General features: G+C 35.5%; 2 protein-coding genes across 6 annotated transcripts in view; one reads left to right on the top strand and one right to left on the bottom strand.

The window, feature by feature from the left end:
* LOC148949761 (ceramide synthase 6-like) overlaps nt 1–10226 on the top strand; it is a 72096-nt gene extending 61870 nt beyond the window's left edge. For 4 of the 5 annotated variants that reach the window (XM_089093729.1, XM_089093730.1, XM_089093733.1 and 1 more), the window contains exons 8-10: nt 5177–5321; nt 6768–6860; nt 9967–10226. In XM_089093729.1, the coding sequence (XP_088949855.1) occupies nt 5177–5321; nt 6768–6860 (238 nt within the window). In that variant the 3' untranslated portion in view covers nt 9967–10226. The remainder of the gene's footprint in view (nt 1–5176; nt 5322–6767; nt 6861–9966) is intronic. The other variant, XM_089093734.1, reaches the window with a different exon arrangement.
* The window catches only part of LOC148949762 (uncharacterized), a 126937-nt gene that overhangs the window by 53669 nt on the left and 47064 nt on the right, over nt 1–26204 (bottom strand). The window lies entirely within an intron of this gene.

Here is a 26204-nt window from a genome sequence, read left to right on the forward strand (position 1 = left end):
CAGTAGTATTTTGTTGGTTTGTTCAACTTTTGGTTGGTTTGACAACTCCCTCAACATGCACTGACAGTTTCAGCTTACTCCTCTAATCTCACCTAATACACTGAGCATTACTACTACTAGTAGTAGTAGCTGTCAGAGTATCAGTAGTAGCAGTTGTAGCAGTAGTTATATTAGTAGTAGTAGGAACAATGCCAGCTGTAGCAGAAGTAGAAGTAGGATGCACACAGTGCCTTCTGGTCAGTTAAATGTCCCCCTTAAATTACCGCGAAAGTTTCAACTTAATACCCTAGACTATTCCTGGGACATTGCTGATACCCTCTTTTGACAACCTGCAAGCAGAGAGTTCATTGTTATGTTGTTCAATATTTCCTGAAATTTTTATCCTTACACCCTCAGCTTCATTAGTTATAGTTCTAGTATTAGTTGTGGTACTAGGAGCAGTATGCCTATAGTTGCTTTTTTTTTCAGAATCCCCCTCAGCACATGCTGAAAGTTTCGACTTATCTCTCTAAAAAAAATCTTCGGACATAGCTCATACGTCCTTTTGACAACCTACATGCACATAGTGTGTTTTGATTTAGCTAAAAAAAACGTTTGATGCACGAACTTGCGCAAGCCCTATTCCCTGAAATTTTTACCTTAAAATCTCAAGCTGTAATATTAGCAGTAGTAATAATTGTAAGATAAGATAAAATTTATTCATCATAAAATACGCATACAATATTACACTTTACTATTAGAATAGAATAGAATTTTATTTAAAAAATTTCTTTCACAGCATGTTTTGCCAAATTAGAATTTTTCGTCCAAAAAAAACACTATATACATATTTCAGAGGCACTATACATATATATATATATATATATATATATATATATATATATATATATATATATATATAATAAAGAGTATACACACATATATCATCAAAAGAACGTGACATTCACTTTGAACATAATTCATTGTAAAAAAAAATATATGAAAAAGGTCAACACTTAATTAAAAAGTCAAAAATAAAAACAAAATAGAGAACAGTAAAATTAATGAAAATACATAAAAAAAAAATGATAAGTCAAACACTTAGTTAAAAAGTAAAAAAAAAAAAAAATCGATAACAATAAAATTAAAGACTAATTCTCCTGGCTATTGTACAACTCAACAAAACTCGGAACAAAACTCTTCCGATACCGTTCATGTTTAGTGAGGATGGGAGTCAGTTTGGGGACTTTTTGGGATTTTATACGGGATGGTCTGTTGCGGGCAGAAAGGCAGGGTTCAGGGAACATGAAATGTAATCGAGAAACAGACAGGGTCTTGGCACCGAAATAAAAAAACATGAAATTCTTTTTCTTAACGAGAACGGTGAGGTTAAAATTACTAAGTAGATAATGATGTGAAACCTCGCTTTAACTATTCATGACTTCAAGGGCTCGTTTTTGGAAATTTCAATCTTAAAAATATGCTACGAAGGAAGATTAAAATGCTACACTGTACAAGCAAACTCCAGTATTGGCCAAATAAAGAACAATAAAGCTGGAGAAGATCCATAGAGGGGCAAGAAAATTTTAACAAAAGTTTTAGAAGGGAAACCGAAGGGAAGCTTGTTTTAGGATGTTTTGAACATGGGCATCCCGCTTCAAGTCAGCGGTTATTGTCATCCCAAGTAGTTTAATGCATGTGACAGATATTTTGGGAGGAATGGGGTTTGTGAAAGAAGAAGGTGATTTTAAAAAATTAACTGTCATAACTGACGATTTATTAGCATTAACTTTCATCTTCGACAAAGAAACTTACTGGGTGACATTATCAAGTAATGTCACTACTGAGCTTTTAATATTTTGTTGACATACCCAAAGTGCAGACAAATGGTCAACATAATTCCATCAATTTGTTTTGGTCAGTCATGGGGCTATTAATCATTATAAGAAATAAAATGGGACCAATCAGGGTTCCCTGGGGTACCTCACAAAAGAAAGGAAGGGGATTGGAATAAACATTTTTATATTTAAACACTTCAGAACATATTGTTAAAAAGCAGGTAAAGAATGTAACAGGAAATGGACTCAGTTGAAAGACTGTCAACATTTCATTTACGAGTGTATCGCAAGCAGACTGGTCGGACGCTTTTTCGACATTGGCTCGTTAGATAGTTAATCATCCATCAGGGTTCTCAGGGTTTTTAAGAACGGGTGCAAGAAGACTATCACGGTAGTACGGAATAAACGCTTCCTTCAGGTTTCCGAATTGTTGTAAGTCAATAAGTTCAAGAATCTCTGCCTTTAACCAAAACTATTCTCCCGAATGGCTCATTGGCCTGAGAAGCAGCAGTAGTAGTAGTAGTATGCAAATATTGCCTTTTGATTAGTCAACAACGAGTCCTGTAAGTTTCAACTTCATACTCCAATCCCTTCCCAAGATATTGATAATACGACCTATTGGCAACCTGCATATACAACGTGGGTTTCGATTCATTTCAACTTTTCCCTCAATATTCTGTGAAATTCTCACCTTCAATTACTTTGCTGTATTGGTAGTAATATTCACAGTAGTTGTAGTAGGGACATTAGTAGTAGTAGTAATGGTTGTATTAGAAGCAGTTTTAAAAGTAGTAGTAGTATGCATATACTAGTCTGTCGGCGAGAGTGCCGGTTGCATTCGCTTCAAAGTGTCAAGCATACCAAAATTATTACATTCTTTGTCCTTGGAACCAAGAATTCGTTGTCTTTGTTTTCTATCAATTCTTTGTATTCCGTTGATTTTTGGATTAAAATCAAGTTGCCATCAAGCCATGGCTAATTGGAGATACAGCCAAGACAGATAGTCTGAGTGAGAGGCAAAGCTGGCATAAGCCCTTTTTGAGCATTGTATGAAAATGATGTCATTTTCGCTTGTTGATAGATAGTCTATCATCCATCCATCCTAGGGCATAATTAAGGTTTGTTTATAACTGAAAAACGCCATTTTCTAAGATGTTCTGGCGTTTTGTTTGGAATTAGGAAGTTTTTAGGGTAGTTTCAGTATCAGCATCAGTTGTCGCTTATAACTATGAAAATTAAGTTAGATTAGTTAAATTTGACATAATTGTAAAAGATCAACGTTAACAATCTATTGATACCCAAAGACAATTATACCTTCTGAAGCTGTTTAGTGCTAAATTTCCTCTTTAACTTACTAGCCGTGCTAGTTAATTGGGTGAATCATAATTGACGCCCCGACCGCTGCAGTAACTTCTGTGCGTGAATTTTGTATTGGAATCATTTTATAACCTTTTTCTGTTCCAGTTCTAGAACAGAAGTTTTCTGATCTGTTCTTTTTTTTTCTGTCCCTGGAAGTTTCAACCTAATACTCTAAGCCGTTTTGAGAGCTTGTGTGTGTTTTTTTTTTTTTTTTTTTTTTTTTTTTTTTTTTTTTTTAATAGTTCAATTTTCCACCCCACATTCTCTTATATCTTTTCTTTATACCCTTAGCCGTACTAGTAGTAGGATTCATAATAGTTGTAGTAGTTGTTGTATTAGTAGTAGTAGTATTAGCAGCAGTAGAAGTTTGCGCATAGTGGTTGCGCATATGCCCTGGAAGTTTCAACTTAATACGCTAAGTCGTTCCTAAGATTTTATTGATGTACCTTTTGACAGCTGGTGAGCGCATTATGTGTTTTGGTTTAGTTTAACCTCCTCCTCAATATATCCTTAAATTTTCACCTCAATATCCTCAACCGTAGTAATAGTCACAACGGATATAGCAGTTATTGAAGCAGTAATACTAGTGGTGGTGGTAGGAGTAGTAGTAGTAGCAGTACTATGCACATTTTGCCTTACGGTTATTTTATCATCCCCGTCATCATTCCCTGAAAGTTCCAACTTAATACTCTGAGTCATTCCTGAGATTCGCCCTTTTGACAGCCCGCACGCAAATAACATGTTTTTATTTAGTTCAACACTCCCCCAAAATTCCCTGAAAGTATCATCTGAATGCCCTTGCCGTTTTTGGACACAAAAGTTCAAACATGTCCCCTTTCCCGATAACATACACTATAACCTATGTAAACAATGGGTGAATTGTATCACACCCCCTGCCTCAAGGGCTTTAGAAGGGTTGTCAACCCCAGAGGCATAGGTATTGAACCTTTTTTTATTCCTAAATTTGCAGTGCCAGGTATAATTAAATATCTAATTTGCCGTCGGTCTTTTATCGAGGTTTTTTAGATGACTATTGAATCTTCTTTTGAAAGAACCAATAAATAAACTTTTAGGGATAACTTCCTCAGGAAGATCATTCCAGATCGATGTGCAACGTCGGATGGACCTGTTCCCCAAGTACCATGTTCTCGGCTTGTCAGCCTGAAGATAATTGAAACGAGTTGTGTGCTTTCCCGTCTGTCTTGTTGGTTGGACAATTGGGGGTGCAATACGAGACAGCTCTAGATAAGGTGGTGACTTTAAGTACTTGTATAAAATAGCCATCGATGCTACATCAAACCTCTCACTAACAGAATGGAGAAAGTTGTTGGGAATGACTAAACTTGCCTTCTTAGCCCTGTTTGGAATATTTTACAATAGTGCCAGCAATGTTTTCGGAGCACCAGCATGTAGGGGGCATACATACCCTGGCCCCCTGCATACCGGGGGCAATGCATGCATACCGATGCATGCAGGGGGCATGCATCGGAACCATCCATACTAGGCAATGGGTCCGATGGAAAAGAATTTTCAAGTAAAGTGATGTAGCTAAGCGGTAGAAGGTTCTTGCAGCAATTCTAGTTGGACACCTAGCTGTCCCAGCAATAAAGTGTGGTTTTGGTGGATTTTTATCAAGTTTGGCTGTTCAATATGAAAAGGGAACTTTTGATCATTATCATTAATTCTAAAGTTAATATTTTTTTTAATAAATTGCCTGTATATTTTCACTCAAATTATTATAATTTAAATGAATCCGTTCATAAGTATTTGTTGTAAATAGTAAGTTTTTCAACTTTTTTTTAGCATCATTCCCTTTTCAGTGGTGCTTCTGACGTGTTGTATATCCCTTTTCGGTTTTAATAAATTTACAGGCAGGTTATATTTAACATATGAGTATGTTAGATTTATTCATAGATTTTTAGTAGACTATTTTACCACTACTATAGATTTGACCGTTGGGTATCCTAGTAATCTGGCTTTATCTTTTATTTGTCTTCCAGTTCCCTATTTGAGGCTTACACTTTCATTCCTTTTTTCCCTGTCTGGTATATATTTAATGGCCTCCTTTGCACATTACTGATTTTACACGTTGTTTGGACATACTATATTTTAAGGATATTGTGGAGAAAGTTTAGCGGTATAGAGGTAAGTGTCCATTTACGAGTTTTTTTCACAGCTTGGTTTTTTCTTTCTCTCCCTCTGTCCTTCCCGACTAAGAAGACTCGTCCCGCAGAGAGGTTCAACATATGAAAAGAACACTTTTGGCTACAACTTTTCCGAAAGAGGGAGACTTTTGCGATCCAAAACACCTGGTTGAGGAAAACCAATTAAAAAAAAAAAAAAAAAATTAAATACGCCAAAAAAGACTTAGCAATCTAATGAAATGTAAAAAAAAAAATAATCATGCTTGATTGTGGTAGAGGTAAACAGCTTTTTAAAAGAAAAAAACATCGGTTATATATTTCACTTATTTATTTAACTGTCAAATTTTTCTATTTGGTAAATATATTATGAAATTCTTTTCGATAATGAGGAGTTGAAGACATCAGTGACTTGAATGGAATATATTGTTGTTAATTAGAATAGCTAGTTTGTCAAAATAGCTGTTTAACAATTGTCGAAGTCGAACCATATAGAAGTCAAAACAGGAGTTAAAGAAATACGCAATAGAAACAATTATTCAAAAAGGAAAATGTCAAAAAGGAAAAAGTCAAAAAGTAAGAGTAGAAAATGAGCGCTTTGTCATATAATGGTATTGTATATTGAAAATAATTCAACTGTAATTTTTATTTAGATATTTAAAGTTCTTAAATGTATACTAAAAGACTTAAGCTGTCAAGAAGTGTCGTTAATCTGATTACTTAAATGCTTTATCATCTCGTCCGTCATTTATCATACGTCGTCCATCATCTGGTCAATTTCAATATTTCTGAGTTTCTGTGGCCAAACTGTATAGAATTGATTCAGCGATGTTGCCATAACTTGTAGAGCTTTGATGATTATGAATAAATGACAATAAAAGGCGAAAAAGGCGATTGGCCTTTTCTAAAAAATAAATGTTAATGGACAATGGTTATCCTTTCCTCTATTGTTATTTGTTATTCAATGGTTATTCAATGGTAATTCATTTGTTATTCAATGGTTATTCAATGGTAATTCATTTGTTATTCAATGGTTATTCAATGGTAATTCATTTGTTATTCAATGGTTATTCAATGGTAATTCATTTGTTATTCAATGGTTATTCAATGGTAATTCATTTGTTATTCAATGGTTATTCAATGGTAATTCATTTGTTATTCAATGGTTATTCAATGGTAATTCATTTGTTATTCAATGGTTATTCAATGGTAATTCATTTGTTATTCAATGGTTATTCAATGGTAATTCATTTGTTATTCAATGGTAATTCATTTGTTATTCAATGGTTATCGAATCCTCTTAAATGTCAAAGTGGGAAATTTTATAATGAATGGGTGAATTTGTTTTGCCATAGCTAGCGGTCATTATGAGACAAAAAAAATAATGTAGTTGTTATAAAAGTTTTTTGCAGAAATAAAAATTTGACTCTTTTTATTTTTTCCTTCACAGATCAGTGATAGTCGGAGCTCAAATAGCGAATTGTCTGAAGATGAAATTAAAACAAATGGATCTACCTCTACGCCCGATAACCGAGACGATTAGGTAAATCCATTTATATATAATATTATAACTTATTATAGTATATAATCTATTAATATATATGTATATATGTATATATATATATATATATATATATATATATATATATATATATATATATATATATATATATATATATATATATATATATATATATATATATATATATATATATATATATATATATATATATATATATATATATATATATATATATATATATATATATATATATATATATATATATATATATACCCCCCCTGCCCTCATTGGCAACGATTCATTCAGGTGGGAAAAGGATTTATAATTCGATTCACTTTTCTCTGAAAATTGAAGAAAAAAAATAATATTAAAATCATATATTCAGGGTGTGAAGTTTTTACCTACCAACCAAAAAATGCTAATTTATTTTATATGTGAAACTTAGAAAGTTCTGGGCTTAGGTAATATTTTTCTGCAAACGTATCTGTTAGCTTTTTTCTTGTCGGGCCGAAGGGGCTACTTACCTATTCTGATAATGTAATGATTTTCATATATTATCTGGTGTCTTGTATTACATCAGTGATCATTAATACATCAGGTCGGCATCACACGGTTCCAAGGTTATACCCATCACACGGTTATACCCAACGATTTCAGAAAGTGAGCGATTATGACTTACGAAATTTCTGATTGAACTTCTACATTTGACACTTAAAAAACTAGAATTCAGCATCTTGATTTATATATAATTCAACTAAAATTATTATAGTTAAGATAAGCTATAAATTACATACTGTATAAAATAAAAAATTTCACTTGCGACTTTCTGACTTCTGAAACTCAAAGCCATGTATATCTTTTTGATAGCTTCAAATTGATTGCTACCTTAGAGTTTTCACCAGATAGTATTTTAGCCTTCTTCGGATCAAAACTGTTGTTTTGTGCCACAAGAAGCCGGAAATTGACCATTTGCTTTCGCGCGATTACATTTGATACCTAAAAAGGGCACTAGAACTTTTAATGCCCCTTCAAATAATTGTGATATTTTGTGATAGTTTGATCTTTGATACGAACAATCCAGAAAAAAACCGAAACGAATGAACACGCATCTGAGTGAATATGACATATTGTATTTTGTAGGCAGATGCTTGAAACTTCTTCCTTGGTTCTCAGTAATGCTGAATTTGATGGCGTATTTTTCGTCAGAATGATCAGATGGCCTGTATCTAATTTGATGGTGTGATTTGATGAATAATTTTCATCAGATGGCGTGCTTCTTTTGGGGGATGTATTTACTGAATTTTCAAAAATCATCCAAATTTTCTTAGAACAATAATTTTTTATAACTCATCGTAAATTTTGAGTAATTCTATATATTTCAAATCACAATGAAAAGCAGGCATATACTGATATTCAAATTTGTTTTGTTAAGAATTTTGGTTACTGTCGGAACCTGTCATTCTAAACTTACAGTTCCCCATCACGAACTATTAGATTTTTATTTCTATTTTTTAATCGTTATTTCATTCTTATTATTGTTTATTTAGTGGTAAAATCTGGTCAGAGAGGAAAAACGTTTGTACTTGCGTTTAATTTCTTTTTCTAATGTAGTAACTTTGTTAGCTACTTTAATTTTTACTCCATTACAATTAAATTTATTTTTAAAAGTAGTTTGAACTTTTTTTCGTTAAAGCTTCAATTCTGTTTTCAGTTAGGTTTATTTCTCTGTTGTTTCTTTTATATGAATTTAAAAAAAACTTTGTCCACCAAATAAGTTTTTCAAAAAAAAGTAAAGAACTATATTAAACCAAAGATGAACAAAAATGAATAAAACAATCTACCAAGTATACAACTACCACAAATCATTATCAATAAATAAATGAAACCCAAAAGAAACAGAAATTAAAATAAATAACAGAGTCAAACTCAAAACAAGCAGAAGTTAATATGAGTAGGGTTCAAAACCCCTAGTTTCTAAAAGCCAGAAAACAATTTGTACTTTACTGAAAAAAATTCAAATGAATTTGCTGGAAAGAATGTGCATTGTCAGCTTAATATACATATGCTGATATTTATTCCTTAAAATCTTAATTAATTTTTGATTTCTTAAAGTTATAAAAATAAAAACATTTAAAAGAATTTTTTTTCAGTAAAGTACAAATTATATTTTGGCTTTTCGAAAGCATAGGGTTTAGAACCCAACTCATATTGATTTCTGCTGGTTTTGAGTTTGACTCTGTTATTTATTAACAGGGGGTTATATCTCGAAATTTTGATTGCATGTTTTGGGGGAAAGGGCGGGCGTGAAGGGGGGGGGTAGTTCCCTTCCAATCAATTTCAACCATTGAAAAGGGCACTAGCCCTTTCAATTTACAATTGAATGAGCCCTTTTTGAAGTTTCTACATCAACACCTTTTATGAAAACCGTATATGCCCCCAGGGCATAACTTAAAACCCTTGCCCTGAGGGCTGTGGGGGGAGTGTCCTCCTCAAAAGCATAATTTCCAGATCTTTCAACTACGTTGAACAAAATGACTATCTCAAAGTTTTGATTGGATCTGTTTGAGGAATGGGTGGGCGTGGAAGGGGTTTTAGTTGCCTTGCAATCTCTTTCGGCTATTAAACAGGGCGCACGCTCTTCCAACTTCCTATTGAATGAGCCCTTTTTGAAGTTACTACGACAACTCCTTTGATGCGAAGTGCCCTGGTCTAAAACTAACCAAGAAACCAAAAAGTAAATAAATAATACATTGTGCCAACATCGTTCTTTATTTAGGCAGCGCTATTGCGCTGCCTATGATTTCAGAAACCAGCTTATAAAACCCAAAACTTTGTTCTGATAAAGGAAGGAGTTCTGGTAAAGGAAGCCAGAAAAAACAAAACAGAACAAATAAGAATAAGTCTGAGATAGACTTTAGTATGCTTCAAAGCTATCACCGCTTCTCATATCTTTCTGTCTTTTTCCTTGTTCCTAAGTCTTTTTTGCATTTCTTGTTTATAAACTTTGCTTCGATTTTGGACTTTTTTTTTAGTTTTTTGCACATTTTTCTTCTTCGTTCGTTTTTGATGGAATAAGCTGTTTTATTTTTTTTCTTTAATTTAGACTTCATTTAGTTGTTTTTTTTAGGTCTTAAGTGTGCCTGCTCGAGTCTGCCGCAATAAGTCATTTTCTCGAAGTGATATCTTAACTTTTTTATCTACTGCCTTTGATGGTAACCACTTGTGACTTAGTAACTACCTTGGTAACTTTTTATTGTAACCGCTTATGGTATACTTAATTTTTTAACGTTTTTTGGTCAAATGACTGAGTGAAGTGTTTTTAATTTGGCATCATTTTTTCTAGCTGTGAAAATTAAAACTCTTTATTGAAAAACTGTATGTATCATGCTTTGGTTACAAGTTTTTAAACTTTTGGTGTCTTTAAGAAAAGGCAGGGATAGGCCCACCATTTAGGAAGAGGTACAAAGCCAAGGCTCGCATAAAACTTGGTGTCTAAAAAGTAATGCTTCATAATGATGCAAAAAAAAATTTAATTCAAGGTCAAGGGATCCATTTCAATATTTTCTTTAATGTAATATTAAATACTCAATTATTCAATATTCAGTACTCAAGATTTTTCATGCCGAGAATAGTGGCAAGATAACTTGAATATCTAACAAAATGAATGAAATGTTGGGCTCCCCTGAAATTCGTTGGATCCATCTATGGCTGAAGAATGTTGCACCAACAGAGAAGATCCGTATTCAGGAATTGTTCGGAGGGGGAGGGCTTCGAAAAAACTTTAAAAACGCATCAAAAATTTGTTTATATGTATTGTTACGAGTCGGGCTAACATTTCAGGGGGGATTCAAACCCCCTAACCCCTCCCCCCAAGATACGGCCCTGTAAAATGTAAAAAAAAGAATATGTTGTCCCTTTAATAAAAAGAAAACTAAATAAATATTTAGCTTTTTTTGCTAAAATCGAAAAAATGTGAAGTTTTTGGCTGTTAGGATTTATTCTAGATGGTCCCTTGTAACTTACAGTGTCCTTACTACAAGATTTCACCTTCACACACTTATGTGAAGTTGCATTAAACCAATAAAGCGAAATTAAAATAGAGCATTGACACTCATTTATAACATGGCTTTATTCATAGCAGACATATTCCAGAGTTCCCTTTTGGACTAACTGTATTATTATTATATGGGAAAACCAAAATGAAACGGATCAAAAAATATTTGCCATATGGTGGCCACCAATTTAATTCGGTATTAATATACACCGTAGCCAAAAATAAACATTGACATCAATATTCTTCGTTGCAGCGGTACTTCCGATGCGGGACATTCAATATTTTCACTCACTGAGTAGAAATTGTCAAGTTTGTGAATCATGAGACTGTTTATTCCTCAGTTTCATAATTTGTAAACCTTATTCCACCTGTGCCACCAGGGAAACTTGGGGAGCTGCCTTCAATCATCCCCTCGATTTGCTTTAGCTATCACAGCTTCCTACTCGTGTTGGATAGAAGTGTTAAGGCTGTATAGGTCAGTCAGGTAGATGTGTCGTTTTCCTGGGCCTTCCTGTACGGCGGGTAATTTCAATATATTGTATTTCAATAAAATATATTTATATTTTAAATAAAAAATTTGCACTTTACTGAAAACAATCCTTGATTCGAGCTGAATGTTTCTATTTCTCATAATATTGAAAAAATAAAAAAAAAACATAACCAAGATTACTGAAAAAAAGCAAATGAATGTGGGTTGACAGTTTAATATACATATAATGATATTTATTTCTGAAAGTTTTAATAAGTTTGGTTTTATTAAAATTAAAAGGTGGAAACATTTAAAATATGTTTTGTTTTCAGTCAAATGCAAATTATGTTCTGGCATTCAGAAGGTATGGGGGGCGTCATCCCTAAAAATCTTATTTTCTGCTCGTTTTGAGTCGGAATCGATTATTTATTGTAATTTCTGTTGGTTTTATGTTTCATTTATTTATTGGTTGTTATTTGTGGTAATTTTACGCATGGAAAATTATTTGACTTGATTTATACTCATGTTGGGTTTAATTTAGCTCTACTTTTCTTTGAAAAACTTATTTTGTGGAAAAAGTTTTTTAAATTAATATCTGGATGTCTTTTATTGACATAGTCTTTTTCATCGGAAAAGAAAAGAATACTTTGAGTCTTTTCTATAAGAATTCATAGTTTGGCTTACTATTAATGGGTTTTGGAAAAATTTTCAACAATTTTTAAGAACTTACGCCCCTTTGAAATCTGGACACGCATAGTATTCTTTAATTTAGTTTTACACCTCAGGTTTTCCTGATAAGTAAAACTTCATACCATTCCCAAAACATTGTATCTACACCTTTTGACAACCTGAATGCACCTATAGTCTTTTGATTTAGTTTAACAGCAAACTTGAAAGTTTCAACTTAATACCCTCAGTCGTTCTTGCGATATTGCTGAGACGTCTTATTGGCAACCAGCATACACGTACTGCCGTTTGATTTAGTTTTTGAACAACAGAAGCTTCCTGTTAAAGTTTCTACTCTATACCCTACTATAGGATATACCCTCGTAGAAGTAATACAGGAATGAGTTGTATTGAAAGATGGATGCGTGTAAATAAATTATGTTTGAATCATAGTAAAAATAAATTTATTCTATATGGAAGAAGTGCTAATTATTATCCTTGGATCCATGGTATTCAACTAGAAAGTGGATATCTTCAGAGACATAGTTATGTCCAATATCTTGGTGTCTAAGTTGACGAGTGTCTTAGGTTTAAACCTCATATTGAATCACTGTGTACAAAAATCGCCAGGAATGTTGGAATGCTGCGGAAACTGAAACATTTTTTCCCTCCTAAAATTTTAAGAAGGCTGTATTTCTCGCTAGTTCATCTGTATTTGTTATATTGTGTAAGTGTATGGTCAGCGACATTTAATACTTATCTGCTGCCACTGAAGGTTCTACAAAATAAAGCTGTTCGTGTTATATCTGGAATGCAAGGTTCTGACTCGGTTCGAAGGCAATACGTCGGTATTCTGCCACTTGCAGAATTACAAGATTCTGCCACTGTTCGGCCTAGTTAAGTTTTACACGGCATTATTCATGTTTAAAAGTTTTAATAACCTGCTACCTGCATGTTTCTCGATTGGATTTACTGAAGCTCAACACAGCTATGAGACAAGAAATGCCCATTCAATACGAACCCCTTTCCCTGTGACAACAAGTTCTACATTTTCTAACCGTTTTTCTGGCCTGGTTGTCTGGAACAAACTTCCCGAGGAGGTAAAAAACAAGACAGATCAGGTTAAATTTCAAAATTCCCTCAGAGTAAGCTGTTTTTCTCAATATGTAAGATTTTAGTGGTTGTGCGTAGAGAATGATTGGTTGAATGTTGTTGGTGAGATGATTGTTTGGGTTTTGAATCGATGAGTGATTTATTTCCTTTTTTTTCTCTCTCTCCTCTTTTTGTGAATGTATTGAGTTGTTTTGGATTGTTTTCTGGATGATTCTCAAGTTCCCACTCTCTTTTTTTTACTTGTTTTTGTTGGAGGGTGGGAGAGGGAGGCGAGTGAAGATATTTATTTGTTTTTGGGTTGGGTTTTATTAGGGTCCGAGGAAATAAAAGATTTTTTTTTGTCCTGCATGCAGTAATGCATTGGATTGTGTTTTTTAAATGAGAAGTTTGTTTATTTTTTTATTGTAAACCGTTTGTAAAAAAAAAAAAAAAAAAAAAAAAAAAAAAAATGGAGCAAAAGGAAGTGTTAATGATAGCAATAGTATTATTACCAGTAAGAAATAATAGTATTCATAATGTACATTTTTGGTCTAGTTCAACATCCCCTCCTCATGCCCTGATACTTTCAACTTAATACTTTATGAGTCTTGATTGAAATTTCGTTGTGCTAAAACCTCGTTTCTGGATATTAACCTTTTAATAAAGTAAGGTTTCAACCTGTGCGATTCCCTACAGAGATTTATAATCGGCTTATTTTATTTACTTGCTATTGACAGTTTGCTGCTTGAATTTAAATTCCCTTGGGATTTAGTGACTTAGTAAGTACTAAGATTCAGACAGAACGATTTAATTACCTTAGAGGATTGTACTATTTGTGCATAGCAGTGATACAGATAACATATATTAGGCAATAAGCAGAAGAGGGGGAGGGGTGTTCCTGCCGCAAGCGCCGTATGTACCTGCCGGTATTTAGTTACCCTTAAATTGTGTGGAATTGGTGAGCGGGTCCCGGCGCTTCCCTTGTTCTTAGTATTGTGTGATTCAGTGGACTTCGGCTGTTTTTATGTGAAAGTGATGACTGAAAAGCTGGTACTCAACCCAGTTCTGAACTTTTTGAGCAGATCACTCACTGAAGGGGTGAAATTCGATCAGATTGTTAAAAGCGCAGTAAACTATTTCGAACATAATACAATCATACAAGCTAAAAAGACCCTTCACAGCGAGCTGGACATTCAAAGCCGGATGGTTTCGTATGCCAAAGATGAGGACAACATTACTGATATGAGCAAGTTGCTGGTCTCTGTGGCAAAGCAAAATGTCCCGATCCCGAAATTTTGAGGCAGTTCACGCTACAGTGGTGTCCAAAGTAAACGAACTCTCCAGAAAATTGGATGGATTTATGCTAAATACTGCCGCTCTACAGTCACCCTGCCAGATAAATCTAAATTGTCCCAAACCGCACCCCCGTGGCCACTTTACTCTGTGATACTAAAAGACCCTCCAACAGACTTAAAATGCCCAAGCGAACGCAAAGCATTTATCGACAAACTATGCCCATGTCCAGACGACGATATAACCAAGTTACGCCGCTGTAATACCGAGTGGAAACTCGTGGTTCGTTCCAAGCAAACCGCGAGCCAGATACTGGATGCAGCTAAACGTGCGAAACCGTCGCTCAATATCTCCCTCAAGGAACCTGCTTTTTTAGCTGCGATCAAGCGATTGCCAGAGGATCTAGACGAGCTGTCTCTTAAACAGCTAATCCCCAAGTGTAATAAAACCCTACAGTGTGGCAAGTCTCAAACATTTAAAGTCTAATTTCCGACACGAAATGACCTTGATACCTTTCTCAAAGTTTCAGCGAAAATCGGATATGAACGCCTCCCAGCTGAAGAGTTCGTGTTCTTACCTCGGCGCTGCTTTAATTGCCACGCAATCGGTCACCTTACTGCAGTTTGTAAGAACGGTTCTTTGTGCTCCAAATGCGGCTCCACCGATCACAAATCTACGTCCGATACCCCGTGTCAGAAGGCAGCCTTTTGTGTTGGTTGCAAGAAGCAGGGTCATACTTGCTATACTGTGAAGTGCCCGAAAAGCCGTAAACCCTCGAACTAATGAATTCGTAGAGTAGAAAATACTCTACTCTACTCTATTAGCCTGCCTCTGTATTTTTCCAACTTTGTGTTCATCTGTAATGTAATTGGAATCAAAATTAAATGGTTATGCTCTGGAAAGCCTCTGTTCTGAGTTTAGTGTGATTTGTCTCCAGGAAAATTTTTTTACTAAATATGGTCCGAACGTACTTAAGCTTCTGGATATGACAATTTATTGTGCAACCGCTTGACGGCTGAACAATAGAAGCTAGCCGTCAGCTGGATTTATAATGTTTGTGAAATCAGCTCTCTGTTCTAGTCTCTTCGAAGCAAATGATTATTATCTAGCTGAGAGAGTGGACTTCTCTGTGTGTATTAGTGTGTATCTTCCAACAGACTACAATAATGACAAATCTGGCCGTAAACTTGAGCTACCTTGGGAAAAAATAGGTTCATGTATAGACAAAATACGGCCCTTAGGTTTACCCTGCGTTATAGCTGGAGAATTTAATTGTAATCTGTCAGAGCCGAATTCTGAAGCTTCACCGCGTACAACACTAGTTAAAGTACCAAGGACACCAAAATGAAAACATATTTAGCCCTCTTAATCCATTTTAGGTCTATTCATACCTGAAAATCCGGGTTTCCTACGAGTTTTTGTTTAGCTGCTATAAGCATTTTTAGTTTGAATAAATTCCCAAAACAGTGTTGTCAATAATAAAACAATGATAAACTTCGGAGCTGAATAATATTAGCGGAAACTATTTCCTATGAATCCGACAATGTTTTTCATTTGTGAAAATTCAAATTTACAAAATCTGTTGATTGTTATATATATATTAGTGAAAATACATTTTGTGAAAAAATATGACCTCAAGTTCAGAAAGTGACTATTCTGATGTGTCAGAAAATATTTTTGATGATGACCAAGCGCTAGATGGTATGCAAGATCCATTTCAGGATACTTGTTCCAGCTAGACCCCGACGCCGCGCCGGCGGATCGACCAAACGCCACTGACGAGAGGCCCAGTCGAATGCCTCCGAAGTGTCATAACGCCGCCGGCGACAGAGGCGGCGGCGTTTGGTTGATTTTAAATTAATTTTGGGGCAATTCTATATTGCGTCAACTGCAAATTTGGTTATAATTTGAATATACTTTATTCAAATTATAAATTGCCGCCTAATAAGTTGTTTTATAGATAGCGTTCATGCCGGTCTTTTTAATACTTTTTTTTTTAAGAGCAGTGGCGAAGGGCGAATATCAAAATATGAACGCTAAAGACCGGCATGAACACTCTCTATAAAAGAACTTATTAGGCAGCAATTTAAAAAGACTTGAGCATTAAATCTCAACGTGGTGATTTTCGGAAACTTTTTCTCTTAAGCTGGAAAAAGAAGGATTTTTAGAGGAAAGACTTGATGATAAAGGTTCTCCCCTTGGATAATATAAGAACTAGGATCATTATACATATTTTAAAGTAAGAATTGTTTTCTTAACATGTACCAAGACTTTATATCATTCTCCATGTTTAAAGGAAACACAATATTGCCTATTGTTTTGACATTATAGCGCTTTGTATATAAAAGTAAATGACAATATTTGTTGCTTAGAGTATAAAGAACCAATGACTTTAATAGTCAAACAGTGTTCACCCAAGTAATTTGTATTTCTAATATAAAAAAGCATAAAAGGTATATGCTACTATTATATAATAGGCCCGTTTTTTAGCACTAAGATCTTACATCAAAGATCTTACATCTTTCTGCAAAGATTATTGTTTTTTAATTCATCTTAGCTCTGAGATCTTACAGCTCACTGATGTAAGCAAAAAGTTTGAAGACCGCCAGTGCTCTGCCATATAGAACAATGATGAGAGAACTTTGATGATCTATTCACCATTGCTCACAGACCGATGATCAGAGCAGAATGATGAAAGACGTTTGCACAAAAACGACCAAAGATGTAAGATCTTGGTCCAAAGATTTCACTTTTAAGCGTTTTCTGACAAAAGATGTAAGATCTTAGCACATTGATGAGGGAAAAAACAGGCCTAATAACTATGAGGTAGATTTATATCAAAATATTCAAGCAAATCACACAGCCAACTAGGTGTCTTACCTTAGCCTACATAAGGTAGGCTATTGGTGGAAGTCATTAGGTCTGCAAAACTACCAATAGGGTAGCCTATATATTGATACTTTCTTTTAGAATCATTAATGTTTACCTTTACACTGCTTCATGGTTAAAGGATCCTGGAATGCCAAAAATCCTAGTAACATCAAGACTAGGCCTAGTCTAGCCAAGCTCTTTTCAAGAAGCATTCCTTAAGAGTATTTTTTAAAGCAAATAGCTTTGCTGAACTAGATTCCGATTTCTGTTTTACCAGAACATACAAGAAAACAACACTTTCTAAGGCTATATGCTGATTTATTTATTTTTTGGTCATTTTTTGCTGTATAACAGCACCTGTTCTTTATTTTGAAATTGACCACGAACTTTCCTATTGGAATACCTTATGCAAACTGGCAATCTTTCTCCTTAAAAAATGAATTATCGGTTTTTCAGACTAATTTAAGACGTATATGGCTGTGTAAGTTTGCACTTGAACAATTTAATGAATTAGTTTTCATTTTAGGTGTCCTTGGTACTTTAAGGGCTTATTTAGTGATTTCTTGTGTGTTTTAGACAAATCATCCAATTTTACGTATGTTCACACGTCCTCGCGAACTTCCAACCTGGACCACGTTGTAGTATCGTCAGATTTGCGAGCGGATATAGTAATGGTTCGTTTACACATTGCAGAAATCCGTCCGTATCTGTTCGAACTATGGCTAAAATAACGCTGCGTTTTAAGGCAAAGATTTCAAATTATTGCAACAGCATGACCTATGTTCTTCTGAAAGCTGTTGAACAATAGAGAGCCAAATTACACTGTTTTTCTTGGTTTTCTTATAGCCTGGGTGCGCAGGATCATAGAAGCTGGGTGTAGCCTTGAACCAAAGTTATGAGATCGTGTAGTTTTTGATAATCCATACTCATGATTTTATTCATTTAAAAATCTTGCCAAGATTCCGTCCTGATTTGACCAAAAGGTTGCGGAAAGCTAGAGATTTTTTCTAGCACAAAAACGGACGGAATTTCCGCACGGATTGCTAAATCCGCATGAATTTCCGCAATGTGTAAACAAACCATAAAGGTTGTGTTTGATTATCAGTTGTCTGATCATCTTCCCATAACTTGCTCTGTTGGTATGCCATCTTCTGGTCACCAAACCACACCTCTTGTTCCTTCGGCACCTCGACACTGTCGTAACTTGTCGAAAACTGATCAAGCCTTATTCATCGAGTTGGTAGATTCAGTCCTGAATAAAATCAATGTCCCATTTCATCTCCTTCGGAAGTCACTCTAGTTACCTCAAAAAGAGGTTTCGATTTGTCTAGATATATATTGCGCAGAAATCTGCCATGCTCTCCGCTTTGCGGAAAAACAAGCTGTTCCTTTGCAACGAATTCGTAAAGGAATGATTCCCGGGTGGTTGTCAAATCCAGATCTCGTCTTTTCATGTAGTCAAGCAAAATTTTGGTTCTCAGTATGGAAAGAGTGTGGACGTCCAAATGAGGGTCTTGTGTACAGCATACGGATTTTCACGAAGCGAAAATTTTCTAAGGCCCTGGCTCGGCATTGGAAAAATCTAGTCAATCATTATTCTGCCCGTGCCAAACAAAATAGAAATATGATCTTCAAGTTTGTCTCTCGTTCTGCAAAAAAATTTTCTTCACCATCCCCAGCCGACATTCCTGAAGATGAATGGTATGCTCATTACGAATCAGAGTTCTCAGCTCCTGACCCCTCCATCGAACAGCCTTACGAGGCTGCCTTAGATCAGTTTCCATCTTCTCACCCCGATGAGGATTTTATCGCCACTATCCGCTCTGTTGAAGATATCAGCTGAAGACTCAAATGGAAAGGTTCATCGGGCATTAACTAAGTCAGTGCGATCCACTTGAAACGTGGAGGTAAACTTCTCGCGGCACATCTCTCTCTGCTTATGCAGATGATTTTTTTTCAAGGGATCGTTCCTGCCTCTTTCTGCATCGGAGATTTGACTCCCATTTCTAAAAAGGGAAAATCTGAAATTCAATGTGCAGCGTTCCGTTCGATAAATGTAGCTATATCAATGTACAAGCTCTTTGAGTTACTGTTTATACAGGAACTCGAAAAAGTATGCTACACTCCTCCGCATCAGTTCGGCTTCAAGTGAGGAACTGGGTGCGCTGATGCCTTAACAGTCATTGCTAATGTCTTGATAGATGCCGAATCTTCTGGAGAGAGCCTTTTTTTTGGCAGGACACGACATTAGACGTGCATTCAACTCTCTAATCCATGCTGCAATGCTTTTGAAGGCCGGTAAACGTGGGTTGAATCTAGCTGTCATTCGTTCTCTCAGGAATCTGTATTCTCGATTACGGATCCAACTGAAACTACCTCCTGATAAGGGTTTGACCCCCATTCTGCACACCCGACTAGTTCCAGTCAAGAAAGGAGCGCGTCAAGGAGCAGTCACCTCTCCCGATCTTTTCAATAACTAGGTCCTTGATGCACAAGATCAATGTCCATCTTCGCTGATTCTGTCATCTGTTAACTTGTCTTTGGCATATTACGCGAACGACATCCTGAATCTTAGCCAAACCCTTCAGCGGGTAATTGATATCTTCGAAATCCTTGAAGGTGAATATCTTAAATTTGGACTTCAGTTCAACTCTTCAAAATCGGAAATCATCCTATTCAATTGGAAAACTGATTTTTGTGTTCCTACCAATGCCCTTGGTTCTAGCTCTGTCCAGCCAGTGGATAACCTCATTTATCTAGGTTTACCCATAGGTCTATACGTCGTCTATACGTCACACCCAAAAACTTCTCCTCGAACAGCTTAAACGACGAATTTCAGCGTCTTACGCTTCAGTTGTATCATGCAAACTCCGATTCAACTGGCTGCTTCTAGCAAGTTTGTATAACGCCATCGCTCTTCCTCACATTTTATATGCCACGCCCTTCTGGAAACTTCTCACTAAAACTGACCAGAATAAAATCAGAGCGATGTGTTTTCGTTTTGCGAAGTATTTACTTCGTCTACCTCTGTGGTATAGGAATTCGTATTTAATTGAAAATTTTAAAGTCGCAGACCCTGACGTCGCCGTCGCTAGATGAATAGCGAAGCATAATAGAAAAATACACCGAAATCTACACGAATGGTCCCATCTGCTCATTCAGTGAATCAGTGATCCGTTTTCTTTGTTGGTTCAGTTTGTTATAGTTTGTGTCTTCTTTTTTGTTCTTTTTTCTTTTAAGTGCTCCGTCTTGTTGTATTATTTGACGGGTTTTTCAATAAATAAATAAATAAGCCATTTCTGAGATATTGCTGATCGTCCTATTGATAACCTGATAACCTGACGTCCTATTGATAACTTGCATGCACATAACATGTTTTGATTTAGCCCAACACCCCCCTCAACATTTGACAGCCTGCATATATACACCGTGTTTCAATTTAGTTTAACATACCCCCCCCCCCCCACCCCCCAATTTTTTTTTTTTTTAATATCGCCTTAATAACCTCAGTCTTAAGAGTAGTATTAGTTGTTGTAGTAGAAGTAGTAGCGGTAGTATACATGTTGTACCTTTTGGCTGGTTGAACATTCCTCTAAGCTGTTCCTGAGATATAGCCGTTACGGTCATTTAATATCTTGCATCAAATAGAGTGTTTCAATTTAGTTCACTATTCTTGTCAGCATTCCTTGAAAGTTTCACTGTAATACCCTTAGCATCAGTAGGCCTCGTTGTTGTAGATGTAGCAGTCGTAGCAGTTAAAGCAATAGTAGCAGTAGTGTTAGTAGTTGTGGTAGTAAGCACATTTTGCATTTTGCCTGGTTCACTATCGCCCTTAACATGTCCTCTAAGTTTAATTTCAATACCCTAGACCATTCCTGGGGCACTACTGATACGCCCTTTTGAAAACCTGATTGTGCAGAGTGTGTCTATTTATTCAAGATCCCCCTAAATATTTCTTGAAAGTTTTAATTTTCTGCCTTTAGCCTCAGTAGTAGTAGTCGTAGCAATAATAGTAGCAGCAGTTTTAGTAGTACCAGTATGCACAGAGTGTCTTTGGTTAGTTCAACGTCTCTCTCAACTAGTCCCCGAAACCGCACCGAAAATCGGCGGCGTGCCGCCGAAAGTATTTCAGCGCGCCTCAAAGGCTTCGGCATGCCGGAGCGCCGCCGAATACTTCTAGCGCCGAATTATTTTCTGAGATTACTGAGGGGAAAATATTGGGCAAAATCCACTATTCAATGGCACTTGTAAAAATCTTGGATTCCCCTCTAAATGTTTTTGAATTTACTCGTCTACTATGGACTTTAGATTATCTTTCATTTGTTTTTGTCCTCTTCAATACAATATCCTCTTCAAAAATGTCCTCTTCAATATATAATTTTTCATTAAAATGAGTTTCAACTAGCCTTGATGTTCCTCGAATATCTTCTTTATAAATCGCCTTGTGAAAGCAAGAATGTCGTAACCGTACTTTTTTAAATTCCGAGAAAAACGCAACTGGAAAAATCAGTTTTTGTGGAGTTGAATGTATTGTAGATAGAAAAACGAATGAAACACCAATTTAAAGTCGCTTGTCAGGGAGACCTGTTGGTAGAATTTTTGTCCTATTGGATAAAATTTACTAGGTCAAAAGGTCGAACAAAAAACGGATACGACATTTTAGCCCGCCCTTTCTTGCTGCTAAACTTACGACAAAATTGCAGACAGCGCTTGGGTTCCTTTTTTATTCTGTTACGACAATTCATCATCAGGGTTTTCTCAGGAATAGGCAAGCCTTATTTTAGAGCCTACACGTGGTGTTTCTACCTTTTTGTACTACTTTGGTCGTTTAAACTGAATTTAAATACATGATTATAATACAACTTCAGAAATTTCGAATACTTGGTAAAAAAAAAAGCAAGGTAACTTTTTGGGTCTTTACTGACTGTCTTTCCCCTTTCTCAGATTTTTTGATGTGGAGGGGGTTTGCAGCTTCTTCTTCTGGGCATGCTCTCTGTACTGCAGTAGTTGGGTGGTTGTTGTCTTGATTCATGCTTGAAAAAACACACTTGTAGTACTCCACATTTAGAGGAGACATAAATCTTAGGGTGATTGCAGATCTTTGATTTTTTTCAATAAAAATAACAGGTTTGAAATCCAACAGCTTTGGGACAACAAGAAACTCCACCACTTTTGTGGAAGAAGTTTCACTCCTCGTCTTAAGTTTATCCTAGATAGCAACGTTTATTTCAGAGATTGACTTGCCAGAAAACAACAGCTTGTAACCGACTCTTTCCGAGAAGCCTTGTTTAAACTGAAGTTGTTTAACTTAGGAAAATGGAACATTAGCGTATTCATAAATCTTGGAGGCCTCTTGAAAATCCAGCAGTTTGTTCATTTGATGAACAAACTTTGTTCATTTGATGTCGTAACTGACCGGAGGTTAATCATCCGCTCAGTTACGACAATTTCTGCTTTCACTAAAGTAGAAAACATGCACTTACAATAAAGTTGAATTTTTGATTTACTCAGCCGGAAGGAATCGTACAACAAAACGAACTACGCCATTAGAAAGCTCGTTAAAAATAACTCTGGTAGGGTTCGTAACTTAATTTTGACTAGGGGTGTCAGTTAATTCATTCTTGCTTTCACAAGGCAAAATGTTCTCTTCTTTGGTTGGGCAAATATATGTAAAATCTTCACCAAACTTCTAAAATCACTCACAAGCATTCAACCTGCCATCCATACTAAGCATCGGCACAGTTTCTGTTTTTGTCTAACCTGTTTCTGTTTCTGTTTTTCAAAAAAAAAAAAAAAAAAAAAAAAAAAAAAACAAAAACAGGACATCTGTTTTTTGGGACCTGTTTATATTTCTGTTCTGTTTTTTGTTAACATTTTCTTTCCGTTTCTGTTTTTTTTTACCTGTTCTCTGTTTTTCTTTTTTCGTTTAACCAAGTGCTTGCGTTTACGCTTTTGTTAAAGCTTGCTACCTAGGGGGGATCGAAAGGTCTTCATGCTTTGGTCACCTCCTACACCTTTTTGTAACCAATGCTCTCAAGTTCTGGCGAGAAATTCATGTAGAGCATGTTGTTGAATGCGAATCTGATGATAATGATGATGAACTGGAAGAAGGCTTAAGTAGAGAGCAAGAAATTGACGCTGACGAAGATGATGCTGACCCGATGACATATATGAGGATATTGCTAACACCACGTCTGATATGGATGACCCTGACAAGTTGAATGAAGAAAGTGCATGTGATGAGTGGGCTGAAACTACATCTGACTCTGGAGGCAGCACTAGAGACATAGTTTATTTTATTTTATTTAGCTAGCTCTTGTAACTAATGCTTTTTCAGCTAAGAGTCTAACTACAAGACATCCTCCGGAGATTGAGAACCTGTAGCTCAATATTAACTTTAAAGCTGGTCCAAAACAGAGCCAGAAGCTTGCAGTACTGTTACCTTAGATCTTAGAACAAAATAAGTAACGTTGAGTAGTTTGCAAAGAAATACAAGTCAGTAGAAAAGTGGCTCTAGTGATTTATCAGTGTTTGTATTGAACAAATTTTAGACACCATGGACACATCAGTAGCTGCAACCTAGAAAATTGACCTTTAGTAACCGAAAAAAAAAATGTGTTTTTAGAAAAACCATTCTGCGCAAAAAACTATTTGATACTGATTCAGCAATGTTAATTATTACTTCCATGAAACTTCAATGTTCATCTTAGTACAAAAACAAATTTCCCTTATTTTCGAAAAAAACCCGAAAGCTCTCGAAAATGGCATTGAATCGAAATAAAAAGTACACCATTGAAATCGTCATGGTCGAAAACCCCTACCTGAAGGTATATAGTCCCCACCCCAAAACCCAAATAAATTCGTATTTTAGTATAGATAGTGCAAGCAATCCAATGTGCAAGAACAATTGATGGAAGACTCGAAAAAAGAATCTTTCCGAGTGACAAGTTCGAAATTTGAACTTCAGTTTGTTTTCCATTTTATTAAAAATTGTTGTGCTTTTGATTGCCTCTTTGTCACAACTCTTCTTTTTAAAGTAATAAAAAAAATTAGCAGAAAGAGCGAGGCGTTGAGGTGGGGACAGTCCCTTTCATATACGGAATAATTTCTGTTCGTTTTAAGTTTTAATGACGCTCCTTAATTTTAGTTAAAAAACTTATTTTTTTTATTTAATTTAAAAGAAAAGTTTGTTCCTTTTGTTTCATACTCTTTTGTTGAACATCTTGAGGTGGCAAGAACGTAATCGTGCCATGCCCTGGTCCTCTAATGCAGTGGTTCTCAAATTGTGGTACGCGTGCCCCTTGGGGGTACGCAACAATTTGTAGGGAGTACGCGGATTTGTTTAATTAAGATGTGTTTAATATTTGTACCGGTAACTATAGTTTACTTAGTACCGGTAACTGAGAAAAGGTACCTAAAATGTTTTGTGGGTAAAAAGGGGTAGAGTGTCTAAATAAGTTTGAGAACCACTGCTCTAATGAGGTTAAGAATCGCTTGTGCAGTCGGGATCGTATTGTATGTGTATGTATTGATTAAGAATAAGATGGATTAGTGGATTTGGAATGGTTTCAAGGTGGTTTCTTTATGCAAGTTTGGGAATTTCAGCGTATAACTCGCCCAGTATATATTACAGGGCGCCAGTGACGTCGTAGAGGGACAGGCAGATAATTTTTTTTTAATTAATCCATGCTCGTTTTTACATCTGGAAAACGAGAAAAATAGAGTTCCATTAAACTTCATAATATGTTCCACATTAATATTTTTCCAAATATATTGCCTTTGAAGCCCTATCATCAAGTAAAAATGCGAGCCTAGAAGTTCAAGATCAGATTCTCTTGTTTTAAAACTTTCAAAAGGGGAAATAAATACACTCCCTACATCTACAAATAGGACAGAAATTAATTGATTAATTTATTGTTGACCCACTAACATTACAAAAAGGTGGAGTAACAAAAGAAAATAAAAGGAAAAGACATACAGCACAAACACATGCAAAACAATATCAATACAAAGAACAACAAATGCAAATCAGAAAAATCACACAAGAAGATGAAAAGGACCCAACACCTTGCAGGCCTCATCTTTTAACTTGGAGTCCAACTTATTATATGACGTTAATATATCAGTTGCATTGAACTTTCGAATAATCTTACGGTTTCTATACCAACTAGGCAAATACAAAAGATATTTACAATAACGGAAGCACAAAACTCTAATATCCTGCATATCACTAGCATTTAAAAACGGGCGCAAACCTGATAGAAAAAGAATGGAATGGTTGCAATATGTTGAATAGAGTTTAGCCAATGCCTTACGAGAATGTCGGCCACGATTTGGGACAATTTTAGCATAACTTGCTTTAAGCTTATTCTTAATATGTGCAAGTGCACTAGCACGGATAGCTGAAACAGAAGTACAGATACTAATCCCGAGCCAACGCAACGCAGGAATTAGCTTACCTGAAAAAAGCTACAACTCAAATCACTATTTGGGATTTTAGCATTAAAAACTAAATACTCACATTTTTCAGCATTAAGCATGAGACCAATTTTTTCAAAAGGCTTAGAAACAAACTGGGTAGACTTAGCTAGGGTCAACTTTGAACGGCTAATAAGTAATAGATCATCTGCATAAGCAATATAAGATAAATAAGTTAGACCCGTAAAACACGACGGAAAAATACGAGAAAGCACAGGGTATAAACAAGCATTAAAAAGTTATGGTGACAGACCCCACCCCCCTGCCTAAGTCCAGACCGAATAGGAATACGCTAACGCACATAAATGCACTTCAGATCCATCTTTTTGTGCTTGAATTAAAAAAGAAGTAAGAATTCGATGCGCATATTGGAATCCTATATTTGGTTTAAACCCAAATTGATTGAACAAATAATCAACTTTTGGAAGAATTTCAGGAAACA

Source organism: Artemia sp. Qi Xiang Cuo, chromosome 8 (genome assembly GCF_049724085.1).
Source record: "Artemia sp. Qi Xiang Cuo chromosome 8, ASM4972408v1, whole genome shotgun sequence".
In the NCBI taxonomy this organism is placed as follows: domain Eukaryota; kingdom Metazoa; phylum Arthropoda; class Branchiopoda; order Anostraca; family Artemiidae; genus Artemia; species Artemia sp. Qi Xiang Cuo.